A 21,882-nucleotide genomic window follows, 5' to 3' on the forward strand; every position below is an offset into this window, starting at 1 on the left:
GTTAATATATACTAAATTAATTATATTATAATTAATTTAGGTCTGATCAATCAAAATTTTCCAAATAAAAGTTAGGGAGTAAAGTGTAATTAACCTCAAAATATCAACTCAGCAATTTCATGGAAATAGTCTGAGTCAAATATTTTGTCTACTTGTATCAATTTTTTATTCGCCAAAGAGAGACTACTGACTGATTTGGTATTGAGTTGAAGTGAGTTAAAATATCGTGGAGAAGAGCAAAGAATTTCAGATCGGAGTCATGGATTCAGTGCTTCAAGCGGGGGTTGTATCAGCTCCGTTGCAAGTAATAATCGACAGGCTTGCATCCTTTACTGTTCAAGAGACCAGCCAAATACTTGGGGTGGATGAAGATATCAAAAAGCTGTCGAGAACCCTTGAAAGAATTAGAGCAATTGTCAGTCATGCTGAAGAAAATCGTTCAGTTTTCTCCGAGAGCCATAGCGCCGAGGCCTGGAAGCTGTGGCTGAAAGATGTGGAGGACCTCCTATACTCTGCTGATGATTTGCTTGATGGGATTTCACTGGATCTCTCGAAGTATAGGGCCAGTCGCCCTGCAGCCGACGGAGATAAACAGGTGCGAGACATGCTTCTTTCATCTTTCAAATTGACTGTGCCTCGTGAAATAAGTAGGATCAGTCAAGAATTGAGAGACATTTCGAAAGAAATGGATGCCATTTTCATGATTGAGAGAACTAATTTGGGTACTGATAAGAAGTTGAAGTGTAGGCCGGGTTGGCGTAGTACATGTTCTTGTGCCAGAAGTTCTTTGGTGGACGAGGAGTACGTGGTTGGGCGAGATAGGGAAAGAAGTGAGATTGTTGAAATGTTGATGGACCAAGAATTGAGTAGAACTAATGTTTCGGTCATTCCTATAGTTGGTATGGGTGGGATTGGAAAGACAACTCTGGCGCAAATTGTGTACAACGATCATAGACTTGTGGGTAAGTTTGATTTGAAGATGTGGGCTTCTGTATCTATGGATTTTGACACCATTAGCATCACAAAGTCTATTATAGAGTCTGCATCGGGGGAAAGATGCAAGTTGTCTGGCCTTGATCCTATTCAAGTCAATTTTCAGAATTTGATTCGTGGGAAGAAGTTCTTACTTGTGTTGGATGACTACTGGAGTGAGGAATATAGGGATTGGGATCTGTTATGTTCACCCTTCAAAGTAGGGGCTAGAGGAAGCATGATCATTGTGACCACGCGCAGCACTATAGTGTCGCGAATTCTCGGCAGTGTTCCTTCGTATTGTTTGAAAAGCTTGAATGATGAAAATTGTTGGGAATTGATGAAGCGAAGGGCATGTGCTAATAGAATTCTGGACAACGACTTACAAATAATTGGGAGGATGATCGCAACAAAATGTCGAGGATTGCCTTTAGCTGCCAAGACCCTCGGAAGCATGCTGCATTTCAAAGATAATCCAGTAGAATGGAGATCTATTTTAGAAAGTGAAATGTGGGACTTGCGGCAATATAAAAATGACATTTTCCCAGCTTTAACTCTCAGCTATTATTATCTGCCACCTCAGTTGAAAAAATGTTTTACTTACTGTTCCATATTCCCCAAGAATCATGCATTTGAAGCAAATGAGCTGGTCTTGCAATGGATGGCAGAAGGATTCATTCGTCCGGTTGGTAAAATACGGCCAGAAGACCTTGGCAATGATTACTTCAAGGGTTTATTGTGCAGGTCTTTGTTCCAATATTCACATGTAAATGTTCATGGTCAAAACATTTACAAAATGCATGATCTCATTCACGATATGGCTCAGTTAATTTCTGCTCATGCATGTTTGCGCCAGAAAGATAATCAAGCAACTGAAGAATGCACATCATGGAGAAACACTCGTCATTTCTCTTTGCATTTTCAAACTCTAGAACCAGTGATTTTAAAGGGCTCCGCTTGGTATAAGAACTTGAGAACTTTTAGAGTCATCCATGAGAATTTTGGCAATATACAAGTTTCGTACGATCTATTCTTGAAGCTGAAAGCATTAAGAGTGCTGGATTTGAGCCGTCTGGGCCTTGATGAGCTGCCTGATTCCATTGATCACTTGAAACATCTACGTTATCTCAATCTTTCAGAGAATCACTTCAGAAAGCTACCTGAGTCAGTAACACATCTTTTTGGTTTACAAACACTAAAGCTGGAGCAATGTCTTCAACTTCTTGAGTTGCCGAGTAAGATGAAGAACATGGTTAGTCTGCGGCACCTTCATTTGGATGTAAAGCAGCTTAATTGTATGCCATCAGAATTCGGAAAGTTAGTTAATCTTCAATCTCTACCAGCATACATTGTGGGAAGAAGTAGAGGATGTGGTATCAGGGAGCTGAAAAACATGAGGTTGTTAAGGGGATCCATTTGCATTAAGAATCTTGAAAATGTATCTAATGTGAATGAGGCTAAAGAAGCCATGTTAGACAGGAAACCGTTCCTTGATAAGCTTGAATTGGAGTGGAATGACGTCGGACCCAACAATAATGGTGAAGAAATACTTGCTGGTCTTCGTCCCCATGAAAATCTGAAGGAGTTAGTGATGATAAACTACGGCGGGTTTTTATTGCCTAGTTGGTTTGGTAATCCATTGTGCAAGCTTTCAAGTATCTACTTGCAGAGCTGCCACCACCAACAGATCCTTGCCCCTCTTGGGAAACTTCGGCATCTAAAGTCTCTCATCATCGAAGACATGTGTAATTTGTCTCACATGGGTCCAGAGTTCGATGGATTTTCATCACTGGAGTCTCTCACAATAAAAGACATGCCGAATCTGACCTCTTGGAGTGGATTCAATGGTGGCTGCCCATGCCTTAGCACCCTTGACATCAATGATTGTCCAAGGTTAACTAATCTGCCATCGTTTATGAATATCAATCTTCTTCGATGCTTGAATATCAGTCTATGCCCTGAGATTCACTCGTTGCCTCACGATGGTTTGCCTGTGTCTCTCCAAGCATTGACAATTTCAGAAAGTGATCATATTAAAGACAGATGTAGGATAGAGGAAGGTGAAGACTGGTATAAGATTAGATCAATTCCAAAGATAGAGATTGACTATGTGGAGATTACTTGGGAGATGAGAAGATTTTAGAAAATAGTTGAGTGATGCAGGGTTCTTTGTGTTTCTAAAGCACATACATTTGATCTCATAAACCTGTATATTTGTTTGCTTGCAGTTGTGCCAAATTGGAATCAGATTTAAGGTTTTGTTATGTGCTTTCTTCTTCATTGAAATACTTGTGCCCATGTTTGCTGCAGAAGATGGCACCATCCCAGCAACATTCCAGGTGAAATTGAGCAGTCTCTCACTCTGAAATTTGTCTGCATCATATACCAAAGGATTTTTATGGAAAAGTTTAACACCTCCTGTTAGCTAAACTTGTATGCAAATTCTTCCTATTTGCTAATTTTTTTTATCAGTTGCTTCAGCTATCCATTTTGAGTGTGTATATGCAGTCCTTTGATGCTAAAGAAATATAGGAGAGTGTAACTGTACAAGTTTTTAGATATGATATGTAAAAGTTTATAAGTTTTTCAAAATATTTTATAAAACATTGGACGGCTTATAAAATGTTGAAAAGAGTTTGGTAAATATTTTAACATGCAGCTTACAAGACCCAAGAATGATAGGAGAAAATTGCGTAATATCCCTCTATGAAATAGAAAAATTGTTTTAAAATTTACATGTGTTAATTAAATAATCAAAAAATGACCATTTGTAAATCCTGCAAAAAAAATTTCCCCTATTAAAAACAATAGATAATGTTTGGATTCGTTTTCAAAGTGTTTTGTTGTATTTTATGGAGATAAAGAGAGAAAAATAAAGATAAATAAAGTATGTGTTAGAAATAGTATGTATGTTTGGATTTGTTTTTAGAGATAATTTAAAATAAGTATTGTATGTTTAATGTTGTGTTCTGGGAAACAAAAATTACTGTTCATTGTCAAATCATGTATTTTTTATATGTATTTAAATATTTACGTGTATATATATGTATGTAGTTTTGTCAAAACAGTTAAAAACATCAAAATAAGATGTTTTTGTATGAAGGCAAACATTATGTATGTTTTGACTTATTTTAGAGATAACTTGAAAATGAAAACAAATATAGAGTTTTTGTACCATTTTGACTTATTTTCAGCCTTTGGCTTAGACAAAATTGTCCCTATCTTATGCAATTACAGCCTATTTTTATTTTTCGGGTTACTTTTTTTCTTCATATTTTACTAAAAAAATGATAAATACTAAATAATTAATATTTACATGTATAAAAGATTTTTACATCATACTAAATTATTATGCATGTAAAAATTATCAAACTTTAATATTATTTATATATTTGTAAAATCAAAATATTATTAACTAACTTGACCCTGTGTTGAACATGCTTTGAAATTATATTATTTATATAAATTATGGTAAATAATTTCATTTTTCAAATACAAATAATATCCAAATAAAATTTGTATATTTTTACCTACTATATATAATACTCAATAATATTATCCTTTTTATGAAAATTATGTCAAATATCGATGTAATTTTTCTAAAACAAAGCGAGTTTAATGAACGATAAAATATACAAACACAAAATTCGATAAGAATTGATCCTATCATCTTATTATATCATGAATAATTCATTTTAGACCCGAGTCAATTAAATTAATTAATGAATATCATATTCCTCTCTTAATTACAGTTTTAAGTGTTTTTTAATTTTAAACTTGTTGAACTCATAGAATATTTAAAATTTATTTTTCAATTTTCTAGAAAAAATCAAGACGAGAAAATGCATATATATGAACAACTTTTAGAATCACATATTCTAAAGGGTCTACAAACATATATAGGTTATTCAAATTAGAAGCACTAGCTATAAATGCAGAATAAAATTAAAATTGTTAGAAAAATTAGAATATTTATATCATATGAAAGTTTGTGAATGCAAATTTTTTATACAAATATAAAAGTTAAGAGAAGTTTTCAAAAAATTGTATAAGTCTATAAATTTTTATAGTATTTAAAAATATTTATCAAAGAGTGTTTTAGAGCTTCGATTAAGATCAATCTTCGTATCCATTTGAAGAGCCGAATGTATAAATCCAAGCCCAGCAGAAGGCCCAATTTATTGTTTGCCCCTCTTGTCGACCGGAATCCTCTGTCGAAAAAACCAAGCGGAGAAGCAACACACAAGCAGTCGGTCTTACTGGGGATTCGGAAAATGAGAGCCGCCGCCGATCTTTGTCGGAGAAGCATAAGCAGTGTTCTACGGCGGAGCTGTAGTTTGTACTGAACGGACCAAAGCTCCCGAGTCAAAATCTTTGATCGCAATCTCAAGAGGAAACAAGTTTGGGCCTTCTTTACACAGCACTTCTGTTTGCCTTCTCTTTTTAAACTTTCGGGCTTCTTTACATTGTAAACGAAGACACATTTGTTTTTTTGTTTCAGCTTCTTTAACTAATTTCTAGTTTTTGGTGTGGTTGAATTACAGATGGATAGAGCTGCGTGGTTAATGAGGCCAAAGGGTTCTTTGCTGGATGCAGTGGCTGAGAACTTACTGGATCGATTGGAGGTGAACTTTTCCCCTAACTTATGCGGTTTTTTTTTTTTTTTTGTTCAAATTATGTCTTCTTTATCTATCTTAAGTGGCTGATATGTGTTAATTTGTTCATGGTGTAAAGTAAATAGGCAGAGGTATCAACTTGTAGCTAATTTAATGGGTATTTTTCAGTTTTTGCTATGTCATAATCTGTTTCATTGGGTTTCTCATGATTATTCTTTTAATTAGTTTTCTTTCAAGCTTTTGTTATGGGAAAGTGCATTTCATTACCATTCACCAACGACATCTTTTGTTTTATTCTACTTCAGTATCCTTCAAGGACATTCAGAAGCAGTTCGGTGGAGGTAGTTAGCACCCTGAAAATGATTGTCGGTTTTACAAAGAGATTGTCATATCATGAACAAGGTCATGCATTTTGTAAACGTTTTGACCATGAACATTTACATGTGAATATTGGAATAAAGACCTGCATAATAAACCCTTGAAGTAATCATTGACAAGGTCTTCTGGCTGTATCTTACCAACCAGACGAACGAATCCTTCTGCCATCCATAGCAAGACCACCTCATTCGCTTCAAATGCATGATTCTTGGGGAATATGGAACAGTAAGTAAAACATTTTTTCAACTGAGGTGGTAGATAATAATAGCTGAGAGTTAAAGTTGGGAAAATATCATTTTTATCTTGCAGCAAGTCCCACATTTCACTTTCTAAAATAGATCTCCGTTCTACTAGATCATCTTTGAAATACAAAGCTCCGAAAAAGATGCAAGTTGTCTGGCCTTGATCCTATTCAAGTCAGTCTTCGGAATTTGATCCGTTGGAAGAAGTTCTTACTTGTGTTGGATGCCTACTGGAGTGAGGAATATAGGGATTGAGATCTGTTATGTTCACCCTTCAAAGTAGGGGCTAGAGGAAGCATGATCATTGTGACCACGCGCAACACTATAGTGTCATAAATTCTCGGCAATGTTCCTTCGTATTGTTTAGAAAGCTTGAATGATGAAATTTGTTGGGAATTGATGAAGCAAAGGGCATGTGCTAATAGAACTCTAGACAACGACTTAGAAAGAATTGGGAGGATGATCGCAACAAAATGTCGAGGGTTGCCTTTAGCTGCCAAGACCCTCGGAAGCATGCTGCATTTCAAAAATGATCCAGTAGAATGAAGATCTATTTTAGAAAGTGAAATGTGGGACTTGCCGCAAGATAAAAATGACATTTTCCCAGCTTTAACTCTCAGCTATTATTATCTACCACCTTAGTTGAAAAAATATTTTACTTAATGTTCCATATTCTCTAAGAATCATGCATTTGAAGCCAATGAGCTGGCCTTGCTATGGATGACAGAAGGATTCGTTCGTCCGGTTGGTAAAATACGGCCAGAAGACCTTGGCAATGATTACTTCAAGGGTTTATTGTGCAGGTCTTTGTTCCAATATTCACATGTAAATGTTAAAACGTTTACAAAATGCATGATCGTATTTATGATATGGCTCAGTTAATTTCTACTCATGCATGTTTGCGCCAAGAAGATAACCAACCAACTGAAAAATGCACATTATGGAGAAACACTCGTCATTTCTCTTTGCATTGTCAAACCAATGATTTTAAAGGCTCCGCTTGGTATAAGAACTTTTAGAGTCATCCATGAGAATTTTGGCAGTATACAAGTTTCGTACGATGTATTCTTGAAGCTGAAAGCATTGAGAGTGCTGGATTTGAGCAGTCTGGGCCTTGATGTCTTCAACTTCTTGAGTTGCCAAGTAAGATGAAGAACATGGTTAGTCTGCGGCACCTTCATTTGGATGTAAAGCAGCTTAACTGTATGCCATCACAATTCAAAAGGTTAGTTAATCTTCAATCTCTATCAGCATACATTGTGGGAAGAAGTAGAGGATATGGTATTGGGGAGCTGAAAAACATGAGGTTGTTAAGAGGATCCATTTGCATTAAGAATCTTGAAAATGTATTTAATGTGAATGAGGCTAAAGAAGCCATGTTAGACAGGAAACCGTTCCTTGATAAGCTTGAATTGGAGTGGAATGACGTCGGACCCAACAACAATGGTGAAGAAATACTTACTGGTCTTCGTCCCCATGAAAATCTGGAGTTATTGATGATAAACTACAGCGGGTTTTTATTGCCTAGTTGGAGTGCAAGCTTTCAAGTATCTACTTGTAGAGTTGCCGCCACCACCACATCCTTACCCCTCTTGGGAAACTTCGGCATCTAAAGTCTCTCATCATTGAAGACATGTGTAATTTGTCTCATATCGGTCCAGAGTTTGTTGGATTTCCATCACTGGAATTTCTCACAATAAAAGGCATGCCGAATCTGACCGGAGTGGATTCAATGGTGGCTTCCCTTGCCTTAGCACCCTTTACATCAATGATTGTCCAAGGCTGACTAATATGCCATCATTTATGAATATCAATCTTCTTCGGTGCTTGAATATCAGTCGATGCCCTGAGATTCGCTCGTTGCCTCACGATGGTTTGCCTGTTTCTCTTCAAGCATTGACGATTTTAGAAAGTGATCTATTAAAGATAGATGTAGGATAGAGGAAGGTGAAGACTGGTATAAGATTAGATTAATTCCAAAGATAGAGATTGACTATTTGGAGATTACTTGGGAGATGAGAAGATTTTAGAAAATAGTTGACTGATGGTATACAGAAACAGCAGAACTCCGTTAATCGAGTTCTTGAAGCAAATTTCATTTGAATTTTACAGCAGAGTGTCTTGTTCTATTTCTCATCGTGCAAGGAGGGAAATATGTACAATTCTTTATCGAGCTCTTGTTAATGAGCTAAATACAGCAGCTTCAACTTATGAGGAATTTGCATTCTTTACAAAGAATTTCAGTTGAAAGATAGTTTCTAATCTATTAATCCTCAAGCACCACCACTTTTACGGATCATCAAAAATTGTTGGCAACCTCTCCTTCTCCAGAGTATCTTTCAACACTAAACGTTGATGCAAAGGCAAATGAAAAACAGTTCCAAACAATAGATAAGAATGTTGCATGTCATGTTACAGTCTGAAACTTGTGTTGGCAGGTCATGCATTTTCTATGTTATCTAATTTGGACAATTCTAGTCTTATATAAACAAAGATGTCGGGTGTAGATCATCCAAATAATTACCCCATAATCTCTTCAAATTATGTACTAATATTATCAGCAACAACCAAAAAGAAAAAAGAAAAAAGAAGAAAATTATATATATGAGTAATAAAATAAATAAACAAAAAATAATTTTTTTGTTTTTGGCCATATACTCTCATTTTTTCGACTCAATTTTTTGGATAAAAACAAAATTAAACTTTAAAGAAATTTAATATGCATTCACCTTTACTTCCACACTAACTATTCTCCATAACCAAACATCAACAAACTGTAAAGGGGGTGTTAAATTAATTAGCAGAATTTGGGATGTCCATGTTCTTATGGCTTGTATGTGTAGTCCGGTTAGCAATGGGTATTATAGTTGAGAGAGAATGAAATGGGATATGTATTAACCCATCTACTCGTTTGATGGCTTTTTCGGGGATTCTTGAGTTGTAGTTGGGAAAATTTTCCATATGAAGTTGGGCTGGAAACAAGGTTTGCAGTGCAATTCATGGGGAGCAGCCACCCGAGGCACCGTTGTGGGCTGCAGAGGAATTCAGATACTTGATAGCATGTTGTTTGCATAAAGATGGAGTGCAGAGCAACTACTGCATCATTCCTTTGTTTTGCAGCACTGTAGCTCCAGCATTAGGTTCTTATCATTTTCCCTTATGTTTAACGTCGTTTTCAGGCCATGTTCCTCTGAGTTTCAACACTTTTTAAGGATTTGGATGTATCATTAATTGATTGTGCTAATTCTGTTCCAATACAATGATGTGTGTGCATGTCGCCTTAACCTGACATTCTTGAGATTCTTTCTGAATTTTTGTCAACCTCAACGTGGTATGTATATTGCTCACCTTATATAGAAGGTTAAAGAATGAACTCATTCTTGAAAAAAAAATGAAAAAGTAAGAAAAAAAATAAAGAATGAATGGAGTTTGAGGATCCAAATAGGGGGGGTGGGTGTGGGTGTGGGAGTGTGACCAAGGTAACTCTACGGGCATTCCTTATTTTAGCAGTATTTATATTGCAGCAAGTGCCTTCAGATAGATAAAATGGCAAATCCAAGATTTGTAAGAGTTTCCATCATCAAGAAAACAACTACTTTTCCCACAAGCCATTAGTCTTGATGCTTCATCTCCATTATCGCAAGATGTTCGCCGCCAGCTCAAGAATCATTCCCATACTCAACAGAAATAGATAAAGAAAAATCCGCAAGATCACAGTGTCAGAACAGCAGCTTTGAATTGAAAATGGCCTAATGAAAATCCGAGTTCCTTATGCTGCCTGCTTATTTCCGACTAATACTTAGTTACCTTGTGTAGGAGTCACAATTCAGAATCAGTAGGAGAGAAATCTTCGACACCAGAACGAGTAATAATGCATGAAAGATCTGTCACCACCTGTCATCCAATAAAATAATCAGCAAGAGTTCTTTTTTTCCAGTATATGGCTGGACCCTTTGATGTTGGTATGTGAGCTATATCACGTCTCAAACGATATAACTTCACAAGACCTCATACTACGGATCGAACACGGTTCAAGACATATTATGTGGCGTTTATAAACAAAACAGAAGTATTTCCTAAAGTGTTCCGAAGATTATCTACGAGATCATTACCTTCTTTATTGAGTATCTACTCCTAGGATCCCAGCTTAGGCATTTATCTGCAACACGAACTAACCAGTATAGCTGGAAAATATCAACGCTGTCTTGTATTACAGGGTCTATCAGTTCCATGTACTTTCTTTTCTTTAGGAGTGGTCTTGCCTGCAAAGACACAAAGTTAATGTATTGCTGTTCTGATTCCTATCCACTTGTCTATCACAATTCCGTACAAAGTGCAAATAATGATTTCAGAGAACTCACTACAAAATGAAAATTACCCATCTCAAAAAGCTTTGTCCATCAGTATCTTGTCTGGTCTTTCGACCAGTTATCAGCTCAACAAGAACAACTCCAAATGAGTAGACATCGGCCTTGCTCAAGTCTATCCCAGTTTCTTCATACTCCGGTGCCAAGTATTCGAAAGTCCTCAGCACTGTGGTTGCTGAGGACTGGCCCAGGGCCTCATATTGATTTATATTAAGACCGTAGTAAGAAAGCTGATCCAAGTCAAGAAACAGTAGTTGGCATAAGAGATTTAGCAGCTTCTGTAATAGTCATGATGCATTCAACTATTCTTACCAATGGCTGATAATCATGGGTGATGAGAATGTTGCTTGGCCGCATGCTTCCATAAATTCTTTCCCTGTGCAAATATTCTAAACCTTTAGCTGCTCCATATGCTATACTTATTCTTCTTTCCCATGTCAGTTTCCTGCTTTTGTCTGCTCAAAATCGTGTCATTAAATTGAGAGGAACAAGTTTTAACTGATTACAGCTATCATGTTCAAGGGCTCATGCACTTACTTGATAGATGTTTGTTCAGAGAACCATTGCAGATGTATTCGTACACAAGAAACCTATGTTGTCCTTCTGAACATGATCCCAAAAGCGAGGCCACATGTTCATGCCTGACTCTTTCCAGGATCTTAACCTCTCTCTTGAACTCCTCCTCTTTGATTGTTACTGAAGGGCTCTCCCTGATCAGTATTTTCCTCTGATCATTTAATAAACCTAGATATATTTTCCTTCCATGATCAGACATTAAACTTTGTGGGCAGAAACCATTTGTCGCAAGTTGCAGCTCAGCATAAGTGAATTTCTTCTTTAGTCCAATTCGTGGCCTTCTGTTGACGCACAACGAACAAGTGGAGTTGATGAATGCACTGCTCTCTTCCCCTGCACCTCCAATCAGTCGAAGTTTTTCTCATCATTCTTTTACCATACTTACAAAAAAAAAACCTTTTATATCAATCTTCATCGGCTTTAGTTACTTACTCGTTTCCAGGTTTTGCAAGGTCTGCTGCACCGTTCCAACTTCATCTGCCATAGGTGCTCTTACAATCTCCATGCTGTTGTCAGATTTGATCCTAGATATTCCACAAGACAGGTTCTGCATGAAGTACTTCAAATCTCTTTTAAGTTGCCTGCCAGTTTGGAAAACCAAAGTTATAGTATTAAATTTGCAACTAAAAGTTGTGGAAGATAGTAGAAACAAAATTTCAAGTGCATTTATTATATGCCTTTACATAGAATCCAATCATTCTGGTCCTAGAATTACTTAACTTAGTCATACTTTATACAGTGTAATGTAGTATCCTAAACGATTTGATTATCTTGTCTCTAAATCTTAGCTAATCATAGTAACTCTGTAAACTTACTTCTTCATCCATACTGTAAGAATCTCTATGCAAGTGGTAAACAATTTAAGAAGGAAAGAATTTAGGATATGGCCTTTATTGCAACGCAGCTTTTATTCTCTGTGTTTCTGTTATTTGTCAGGTATTAGTGTGTATAGGGTGTTCAAGATTCAAGACATATCTTCTTTAAAAGCATCTACTTATTCTGTTTGAACTTATTGGCTTTCAAATTCAATTTAAGTATTAAATTACCTGTGCAGAATCACGTGCGTAGCCTGAAAGTTCTTGGCGTATTGTACAGCAACCTCTTTCAGCATTCCTGCTTCGACTGCTATCTCGAATTCAACCTATATGCATATATTAAGGTTTGAACATCTGTTAAAGTTTCTACAGGAAGTTTGTGTTTTCAAAGTCTGGCTTAAAAGATGTTGTTTCCAAATATTAGGACCAAACAAAGTATGTCTAAAGGTTAGTAATCACCTGTAATGTCTCAGCAGTCCTCATTATCTCTTCATATTCTGCACAGTTTGAGTATTGTACTAGAGTCTTCTGGGTTGCTTCCTCAATGTCTTCCTTGCATTTGTTAATTGTTGCAGTCGAATGCAACCTGGTGTTTTCTGCATTTATAAAAGAAGTTGCATAATATTGACATGCATAAGTATGTAATGGCTCAAAGAATTAAGACAGAAAAAACAAAAGATTTCTTACTTAGGATTGATATACATCCCTTATGATACACTGAGTTGTTCTTGTTAAAAGCTTCAATCACCCCAAGAAGCTTGAGTGTGTCACGGGGCCCGAATGCTAATTCACTCAGAATATTTCTTGCACAAGCAACACAAAGTTCTTTTGAAGCATCTTGGATAATCAGCACCCTTTGTGTGTTTGTTGACATTGTTCTTCTTTCAGTTGAAATATGTTGTACCTGTATACACTGAAACCAGTAAGTACTCTACAGGGACAAAAAGAAAAACGAAAAACAGAATGAAAACCGGATCGAAATATGTTGTGTCCTTATTTATGTTCTGGACTGCATCGAACATTTATATCAAAAAAACAACTATGGCCCGTTTCTCCTAGAACAAGCAGAAATATTAATAAGCAAGAACATTTAGAGAACATAACTAAGTTGATCATTACCAAGTAACTAGAGACTTACCCGACAAGCCCGTCTGGTTTTTAACAAAGAATACAAACATGTCATAGAAGATTCCAAGTGAGCAAGAAGAAAGAAAGACAAACAATGACAAGATCAATATCTGTAAGAAGGCTAAGTCAAAGTACTTGAAGCCTCAGAACGAACTTAGTTACCTAAGCAGTAGAGTCGAGAGAGAGTCTGATTCTAATGTAATGGATGTGCTTAGATCAGTTCCATATATGTCTGAGTTATAGTTGAGATTGAGCTGAATTTTTCTTGTTGATTTCTATGCTTTCCATTTTCGATGTTTTTAGTAGTTTGGCAGCATGTAATATGGGGACAAGTCCATAAACTTATGAACTCTATTCTTTATATTTTTGTCATCTTAGTTCTCTTCTTCTGGCAGTTATATAGCATGGGACAAGCCATGAGCTTTGTCCAGTGATCAAAACTAAGCAGATATTCTTTCATGAGTGAAAATATTGGTTAGTGGATGTGATTTGAACTCCAATTTCTATGACTTAGTGTTGTTTGGCTCGTTTGCTCCTCTATTTCTTAGTTTGTTCCGTTTGATGATGCGACAAGAAATCTTAATCCTTTGTTCTCGTAAACACGCCACGATTTTTCCTGCTAATGTTGTCCTCAGCGAAAGCAGCTTTCTTGATTCATTTAGTTTCTCCAATGGTGCCTTAAACTTAAATCTATAAATATCCATGAATTTGCACTAAGTTTCTAGTCTCCATAGTCAGAAACTTATGGATGAGTTTATGCAAGAAAAGTTCATCATTTTCTGGGCTGTTAGCTTAAGATTTAACCTTTGTGAACATACCATGAATGAAGATTGATCCATACATTTGTCCAGAGAGAGCCCATTGCTCAGAGTAACCCAGTACGAGACTACGAGTTTAACGTAATTTATAATCAAATTATCCTTATTAAAAGAAAATATCAATTTATCTCTAGGTATATTTTAAAATAGAGTAATTCATCTCTCTATCTAATGAAGTATTTTGCTTCTTTTTTGTTTGTAAGTAAATAATTTATTCGTTTACAATATTATTGGGGTTGTTTGTATCTTTTCCAATTAAGATCCGATGTAATTTTCATTGCAAAAGAGCAACCTGGAGTAATTTTCTTAATCACTCCTTCATGATCATTTCTAAGGAAAGAAAAAGCAAAAAGCTGCAAACTCAATGTGCATTTTCTTCAAGATAAGCAGACTCTTTCTAAAATTTCCAACTACAATATGAGTTGAAAATCAATCACTAAGATCCAAGAAGAGAAGAAGAAAGAAGAAGAGACTTTGATGGGAAACAATGCTGAGGAGCTAATCTACTCCACCATCATCGTCATCCCATTATTCATTAATATTCCTGAACTCATGAGATGGGCTCTTTGACCATTAAATTTTGATAGGGAGATGTGGGAGAAGCCCATTGTGCAACCCACGTGCAGCCCAATCCTCCTTCCCATCCCACAACAAAAGTGACAGATAAAAGACAGCACTTTACTCTTATTATACTTCAGTTCTTAACTAAAAAACACTGTTGTGTGTTAACACACACACACACACACACAGACTCACACTTTTGCAGTCTTTCCTGCAATTCTCCAATCTCAACAAGAAGCTTTTTCAATTATATAAACATATGCGTTTCTTTACATATAATGCAGAGTTATTAACTTTATATGTACAAACTCCATCTGGGTCTTTTCTGTTCTTGTCGTTTTATCCACTGGATCAAAGGTATGGACATTCTTGCTTATCCTTTTTCTCTATTTTTTTGCCCTTTTCCTATTAATGCCTGTCGCGTTTCTGGGATTCTAGTCTTTTAGGGAATGCATCTTGTTTGATTTGTTGTCTTGTGTTGTTCGGATTATGCAGGGAAAGCGAATTCTTGTTATGATTTCCAGATTTAGTGTTTGCATTTCCTTTGATGCATGGAGAAAATTGTGAATTTATTAATGGAAATGTGATCGCTTTTGATGTATCTTAACTGTTTGAGAGAAGAATTTGTGTATTTCTTTACCTTTTGATTTTCCTATCTTTGGGCAATTTTCCTTCTGTTGTGTTTCAAATGGAGTTCAATCCTGCTGTCGGTGCTACAATTGACTGGATTTTCGTATTTTTGTTCATCAATATTTCCTTTTGGGGGAATTAATGAAGCAGATGTTCAGTTATAAATCATACTCTTATGTGTTCTTTAGTTAGCATCGTTTTAAGAAAGGCAGATTTTCATCGAATGTAACCTTTGAAGTCTATGAAGTACCTCACTCTTTTTTGCTCTTTTCGGATTGGGAAAAATGAGGGAAATGCAGAACTGTAAATGGATCATGAGATTTTTCTTTACCTTTTTTGGTCATAGTGGATAATTGTACAAATGGATACCAAGTTAATGAACTGAGTTAGTGATTTTTGTACCGATTCTACTTGGTTGCGTCCCTTTTTTACACGTGCCCATTTCACAGGTTCCGGTCTATCATGTGAAATTTTACATACCTAGCAGTTTATGCTCTCTGAAGAACCTTCTGCAATTTGGATGTAAACTAGAAAGGAACTGTAGAGAGAGCTAAGATGTCGACCGAAAGGGGCACTCATTGGTGTTATAGTTGTAGAGAACCTGTGACTCTTCAGAGGCAAAATGCCGTGTGCTCCAACTGCGAAGGAGGTTTTGTTCAGGAGCTCGACGATGCAGTCAACGTGAGTACCGAAGAACACAACCGAAGGCCCAGGTTTATGGAAGCTGTTACAAATTTTCTTAGACAACAAATGGCTCTAAGAAGCAACATATCTGATGCCAGAAGGATATCTGAGCAGGATCCTCTGCATGGCAATTCGTGGAATTCATACCTCATTTTTAGTGGAGATACGCCAGTGAGGATGTCTGGTGGCGGTGGGATCTTTGAGTTTCTCAATGAAACTCTTGGATTTAGACGAGACTCTGGCGGTGATTACTTTATAGGACCAGGAGTGGAAGAATTTCTTGAACATGTCACCCGGGACGATCCGCGTGTGCCTCCCCCAGCTTCAAGATCCTCAATTGATGCCTTACCAACAATCAAGATTTCAAAGAAGCATGTTCGTGCTGATTCAATGTGTGCTGTTTGTAAAGAAAACTTTGAGTTGGGCTCTAAAGTGAGAAAACTGCCATGCAAGCATTTATATCACTCAGATTGTATTGTGCCATGGCTAGAACAACACAGTTCATGCCCTGTTTGTCGCCAGGAGCTAACTAGTCAGCCATCAAATAATAACTGCAATACTCAGAACATAAGGGAGCAAAATAGGAGCAGGAGCAGGAGATGGAGGGGTAGTAGAGAAGAAACAGCTGAGAATCAGGGAAGGCGGAGGCGGTGGTCTTTCTTGTGGCCTTTCCGTTCGTCTCGTTCCAACTCCAACCATAATGAGACAGTTGAGCCGAGTTCAGTTCCCTACCATCAAGATCAGCAGTACACAGAGTACTCATATTGGCCTTTTGAATATTAAGCTCTCCCAATCTCAATTGACCCTTTTATCCTTTCAAATTCTTTGTGATCCTAATGTTTATCCTCTAGCAAGCAAATAAAAACATGTTGCAGACAAGTGTTTGGCCATGGGTTCTGCTGACTGAAACTTATTTTATAGTGGTCAATGAAAAGCACGGTGTTTTGTGTGTTATAATCTTCAATCTGTATCATGGTTGACTATCCTTCTTTATATGCGTTTTGGGTGTCCAAAGCTCCCTGCTTCCTTAGTTTCTGTTTTCCCTTTGTTTGGTTGTGTGGATCATATTTACAGCCTTCGTCAACGCATTCACTTTATGTTCTGCACCATAATTCCATACCTGCACTTAGTAGTCAAAATGTAATCTCTCATCTTATCATGATTGTCCTCTGCAAAAGCATTCACAACTTCAACCTTTTAGGTGCATGTCTCTGGCTAGCTCTATTCAAACTCGTCGACTATGTCACAATTCTGAAGTGCACACTGAGCAAGGCAGGGAAAGTTCTAACAAGTAGAATGATTTATATACTTTCTGCATCTTCTCTTTGCATTGAATCTTTAACTGCTGATCCATGATCATCCTACCCCTCTTTCATTTCCTTGCAGGGTACATGGTATTTAGATATCTATGTCTTCCCTGTGAGCAGTCAATAATTTATATGAAGGAGTCATCACTGTTGTTTCTTGTTCTGGTTTCTGCATTAAAAGATTACCTTTTGTCTTGTTTTGGCTGCAAACTTGTGTTTAGGGGTGATCAAAAAAATTTAAAATCGTCCGAACCATATCGAATCGAACTGTTTTTCATGTTTTATTTTTCACACCGCAATTTTAAAGTTAGAGTAAAATCGTATCACACTATTAATTTGATTTTAGTTTAGAACTTAAAAATCGGCAAAACTCGCATCGCATCGCACCGTTAAATATATAATTAATTATTCAAATTATATATATAATAATTTGATAAAATAATTAATTTTTTAAAACAATTTCATATTTGAATTATATAATTTCAAAATTGGTATGTTATTAAAAATCCCACATTACAGAGTCTATTTTTATAAAATTTATATTTGGACTTTTATACCAAAAATGAATATGTTTAATGCTTTAAGCTCATTCAAGTTTTAAGCCCATTTGATGGTTGTCTCAATTTTTTATTTATTTTTCCTCCCGTATATTTTTTTCTCTCCCTCTTTTCCTCTTCTCTCTTAAAATCGTCAAATTGTCCAAAACCGCATAAAATGCATCTTTTATTTTAGTTTTAAAAATAGCAATTTAAAAAATTATTTTATAAAATCGTGAATGAGAATTCAATTTGAAAATAGAATAAAATCGAAACAGAACAGTGAATACCCCTAATCATGTTTATAGAAACACTTTTAGTAGATGTATTGCCCACTTCTTTTACGAGTTGATTCAACTATTTGAATGAGCACTAATGGCCAATACTTGCTTGTTGGTGGAACGAATTTGAAATGAGTATGGGTTTGGCATAAAATCAGTTCGATTTTTAATCGTTTATATTGCAGGGAAGCAAGAAGGAACCAAATCACAATTTTGTGCCCAAAAAGAACATTTCTGCTGAGCTCCGGTCGCTCTTCTGCTTCGCTATGCAGAAATATGCATCAGCAGAGATGGTGATGACTCTTCTACAAATCAACAATCTGCAAAGCAGAGCAGTCTCTCTTCTTCTACTCCCGAAATACGAAAAGACTCTGAATATTGTGAATACTATGACCTGAACCATTATCATAACCTCCAGTGGCTGGTGTTGTACATCCGAACATGCAAGAAAATAAAGGAAAACAGAGCATCTCAGCCTCAATTATCCAATATCTTAAGACATATTCAAAGGGAATATGGGAACCTTTACCACAGAACAAATCTAAATGTGAAATTTTAGCTAGTTAGTGAGCTCCATAATAGCAGAGACGATATCTCCATCTGCATCCTTGAGAGCTTTGACGGCCCTAGCTCTAGAAACTCCAGCCTGGGTCATCACCAGCTCTATGTCCTTCTGTTCAACACCGGATTCATCTACATCTTCATCATCCTGGGGTGCAGTTGCCGGCTCAGGCTTTGGTGCAACATTATTCAGATTAGGAGCCTTGAACTGCTCTGCAGCTTGAGTCTGCAATTGTGAGCTCAAATCCTCGATCTTCGCCTCTCCAAAGATAACATATGTATCCGAATTTGGGCTCTTGAAAACATCTGGCTTCGATATGACAAATAGAATCTGAAATGCCATCAGAAAGATTGAATTAGAGGAAATCATGTGAGATCATGATCAAAGCAGAGTAATTCAAATTGTTAATGAAGCTGTCTATAGACATGAGAAAGAAACCAACATTCTTGCTCTTCTTCACTGTGACCCGGCTGACACCAGTTATGGGCTTCATTCCAAGTTTTAGCATTGCCTTGCGACTTTTCTTCTCACTTCGGCTCTGCTTTGACCTACCACTAGCATCTTCCTGCCCTGCCAAAAGAAACAAGCACCATGCTCAGGAGAAGTACAACTCCTTCCTAGAAGATGAAGATGTAGAATACATTGGCCAAGAAAGATATCTTCCTTTTGCCTCCTCACCCACGAGGGGAAAACTCACTTTCATGAGTAACTTGTTCAACTTATCTTCTCCATAAGCAAATTAATCATGAAACTTAATCTGCTTCCATTATCTGCGGAAAAGGGTACAGATGCATTTGGGCGGCCTTTATAAATGCTGTAATTTTCATTTTTCTACCCTCCAATTGGAAACTCTCTGATTTACTTCACTTCAATTTTTAGATTTCAATTCGCGCCATTGATCTCATTTTTAGAAGTCAAGTTACAAGAGAAGTTTCAACAAACTGCGAATATTTCTGAATAATATCTCTTTGAAAGAATTCAGTTTATATATTCTCCTCAATTGAACTGCTTAAGATATACAAGCAACACTAGAAGGGTCCAAGGTTGACAGCCACAAGATTGAAACTTAAAAACTATTCTCATCTTCACAGTTGGAAAACAAGAGAACTCAAAAGGTTGAATGGAAGCATATCGATTGCTTCCTTACCAGGATAAATCTAAGAACCTCTCATATATGATTTTCAGCAAGTTATTCCTCCAAGAACTATCAAGCAGAGATCTTTTAAAATTTGTCACTTAACGTCCATAAGCATATATTTACTTTTAACTCAGTAAGCTTTAAAGCTTAGTGTAAAATCATAAGACAGGGACAAACAGGGTCCTCAATCAAGGTGGTACACATACCTTCAGCATCATCTTCATCCCCTTCATCATCCTCATCATCATCATCTTCATCCTCAATCACAGGTTCATCATGCTGTAACCAATAATTAAAATAATGAAACGACTATTACATAGTACACTAACTTTTCAGTTTTCCACAGCACATGCAGCATTTTTCTCCTGCTGGAACAGAGGAGTCACAAGATACAATATCAACATCAATCAATTGTCGTAATCACAATATGGCCCTCACTTCTTCACACTCCAACATGAGAAACCCCTTTCTATTGTTAAATTTACAATGGACATGTAGCTTCAATGAACATATACCATGTGATCTATAAACAGGCAATATACAAGTTTTACAATATGTAAGCTACACCACATCCCACAAAGTAAGCTCAACAAATCACATCTTTCTTTTAATTTTCCAAAGAGATACTAGTTTTGATTCATGGCAGAGGCAGTTAAATGGTGTTCAGATCCTTGTGAGCAAATGAAGATATTAGATTATAGTGCCTGAAACCAATAGATCATTCTGAGGGATAATTAATGGCAAAACTCATACCATAGAGCTCTTCAGTTAACAGGCATAATTTGAAAATAGAACAGCCCCAACATAAGCCTAAGATATCAAAATTCTTAAGTTCAAAAAGTGTCAACAAGCAGAACATAGTGTTTCCTGTTTCTTCAGAAATTCAAGTCCTGGTCAGACAAACTGAGCCATGATAATATATTTTAGTTACCAAGTGATATTCACTAACACTGGCTACATCCATTATCTAGAGGCCGATGGCAGGTGAACTTTTTTCCTCATAGTTCTCAGTCAGAAAAGCTGTAGATATTACGCTAAACGCTCTAGTTCAGCATTCTACGACAAAACTAATGCATCTCATGATTGGTGCATCATGTCAATGTCAATGCCTTGTGATACAGTACATGATCAATAAATCAAAACCCCCAAAAACAATCTTTAGGCTTCTGTGGGAAAAAATCCAAGCTCGCCAGATTTTCCCAATAAGTAAAGCTCAAGTTCTAGTTAACACTTGAAGGTTCTGAAAATCCAAACATCCTGTTTATTGAAAACCCTTCATATCCCACCCGCCAACCAACCCAAAAATTTCCCCCTATCACTCAACCAAGAAATAAAATCGTAATGAATTTCAGCATTTTTTTTATCTTTCTTTCTTTTTCTTTTCTCATCCCCTTCTTTGAATTACAAATGAACGCCAGTCTGACTTTCTATTGAGGAAACCGTGGAAGTCACAGTTACCCCAGAATCCAATACAGGCAAAAACGGGGATGTGAAAATCACAATCCCGAACAACTTTCTCATGAGAACATAGATCCCTTTCATCTTGATATGCTAGGGACGGCAGCCGGTTCTCTACATTCGCAAACTGGCCGTTCTTGACACGAAATTAGTTAAAAGGTACAGATGATTTGCGTAAATTAACAAAAAAAAGCGAATCCCACCAAATGAAAACAATTTAAACCGCAGAAAAGCTCAAACTTGTATACATGTGGCTATGCCAGAGAGAGAGAGAGAGAAATTATACATCAATCTTCTGTTGCTCAAGATGAGCGGCCAATAATTCCTCTTGTGACTGAGTCATGACTGATTACTGAAGATGAGAGAAGCGGAAAAGCCAGAGAAATCTTACAGTAAGTAAAGAAGAGAGAAGATTGAAAACCCTAGAGAGCGAGAGCGAGAGCGAGAGCGAGAGCGACTGTTTTGAGTAGAAATAGGGATTTAAGAGTAGAAAACGGAAATTACTACACACGTTTATAATTTCCTTTGTTTTTTTCTGGTAACTACAATACAATTGCTTTTGGTCCGTTAAAACTGTCGAAATCGATTCCTTACTCTTTCCGTCCTCTTCAAACTTTATTTTGGGTTCTTTCACTCCGACCGTGCAGTTAAATTAAAATTGAGGTACGGAACAACAAGATGCTCTGGCAGCTTTCACCCTCGCGTGCTTTGCTATTTCGTCATTTATTTTGATTTGAATGACTTCAACAGTTACCTGTTATGTCCGCTTCCATAGCCTCCACACCAGAGTTTTAAGAAAGGAATCAAAATGAA

At 36.7% G+C, this 21,882-nt stretch overlaps 4 protein-coding genes, 1 non-coding gene and 1 pseudogene across 6 annotated transcripts; 4 read left to right on the forward strand and 2 right to left on the reverse strand.

Annotated features, from left to right (window-relative positions):
* The first annotated feature begins 164 nt into the window (after window positions 1-164).
* LOC148789217 (putative disease resistance protein RGA3) lies at window positions 165-3,236 on the forward strand. The gene has a single exon (XM_011071755.3). It carries the CDS (start codon window positions 260-262, stop codon window positions 3,113-3,115), a length of 2,856 nt encoding a protein of 951 aa, XP_011070057.2. The 5' UTR covers window positions 165-259; the 3' UTR covers window positions 3,116-3,236.
* Window positions 3,237-5,100: 1,864 nt separating this feature from the next.
* LOC105155797 (uncharacterized) lies at window positions 5,101-6,032 on the forward strand. The gene is made up of 3 exons (XR_847334.3): window positions 5,101-5,372; window positions 5,517-5,597; window positions 5,894-6,032. It is a non-coding gene; the product is annotated as an uncharacterized LOC105155797 (transcript).
* Window positions 6,033-6,331: 299 nt separating this feature from the next.
* Window positions 6,332-8,446, forward strand: LOC148789218 (putative disease resistance RPP13-like protein 1; annotated as a pseudogene).
* A 1,137-nt stretch (window positions 8,447-9,583) lies between these two features.
* LOC105155920 (putative serine/threonine-protein kinase PBL7) lies at window positions 9,584-14,222 on the reverse strand. The gene is made up of 9 exons (XM_020692088.2): window positions 12,654-14,222; window positions 12,426-12,562; window positions 12,198-12,292; window positions 11,584-11,732; window positions 11,113-11,484; window positions 10,888-11,030; window positions 10,587-10,805; window positions 10,321-10,470; window positions 9,584-10,102 (listed from the first exon to the last, which is right to left on the reverse strand). The coding sequence occupies exons 1-9, from the start codon at window positions 12,838-12,840 to the stop codon at window positions 10,028-10,030; spliced, it is 1,527 nt and encodes a 508-aa protein (XP_020547747.2). The 5' UTR covers window positions 12,841-14,222; the 3' UTR covers window positions 9,584-10,027.
* Window positions 14,223-14,499: 277 nt separating this feature from the next.
* On the forward strand, window positions 14,500-16,744 carry LOC105155802 (putative E3 ubiquitin-protein ligase RHC1A). The gene is made up of 2 exons (XM_011071759.3): window positions 14,500-14,830; window positions 15,553-16,744. The coding sequence occupies exon 2, from the start codon at window positions 15,659-15,661 to the stop codon at window positions 16,568-16,570; it is 912 nt and encodes a 303-aa protein (XP_011070061.1). The 5' UTR covers window positions 14,500-14,830; window positions 15,553-15,658; the 3' UTR covers window positions 16,571-16,744.
* Window positions 16,745-18,287: 1,543 nt separating this feature from the next.
* Window positions 18,288-21,538, reverse strand: LOC105155803 (nascent polypeptide-associated complex subunit alpha-like protein 1). 2 transcript variants are annotated; one of them, XM_011071761.3, is made up of 5 exons: window positions 21,356-21,538; window positions 19,818-19,890; window positions 18,916-19,043; window positions 18,441-18,803; window positions 18,288-18,332 (listed from the first exon to the last, which is right to left on the reverse strand). In XM_011071761.3, the coding sequence occupies exons 1-4, from the start codon at window positions 21,410-21,412 to the stop codon at window positions 18,471-18,473; spliced, it is 591 nt and encodes a 196-aa protein (XP_011070063.1). In that variant the 5' UTR covers window positions 21,413-21,538; the 3' UTR covers window positions 18,288-18,332; window positions 18,441-18,470. The 2 variants fall into 2 exon arrangements, with proteins under 2 accessions (XP_011070063.1, XP_011070062.1); XM_011071760.3 differs by having other exon boundaries at window positions 18,288-18,803; window positions 21,356-21,537.
* Between the last annotated feature and the right edge of the window lie 344 nt (window positions 21,539-21,882).

The sequence above is a fragment of the Sesamum indicum genome, linkage group LG2, assembly GCF_026168435.1.
Source record: "Sesamum indicum cultivar Baizhima isolate 11 linkage group LG2, ASM2616843v1, whole genome shotgun sequence".
Lineage (NCBI taxonomy): Eukaryota > Viridiplantae > Streptophyta > Magnoliopsida > Lamiales > Pedaliaceae > Sesamum > Sesamum indicum.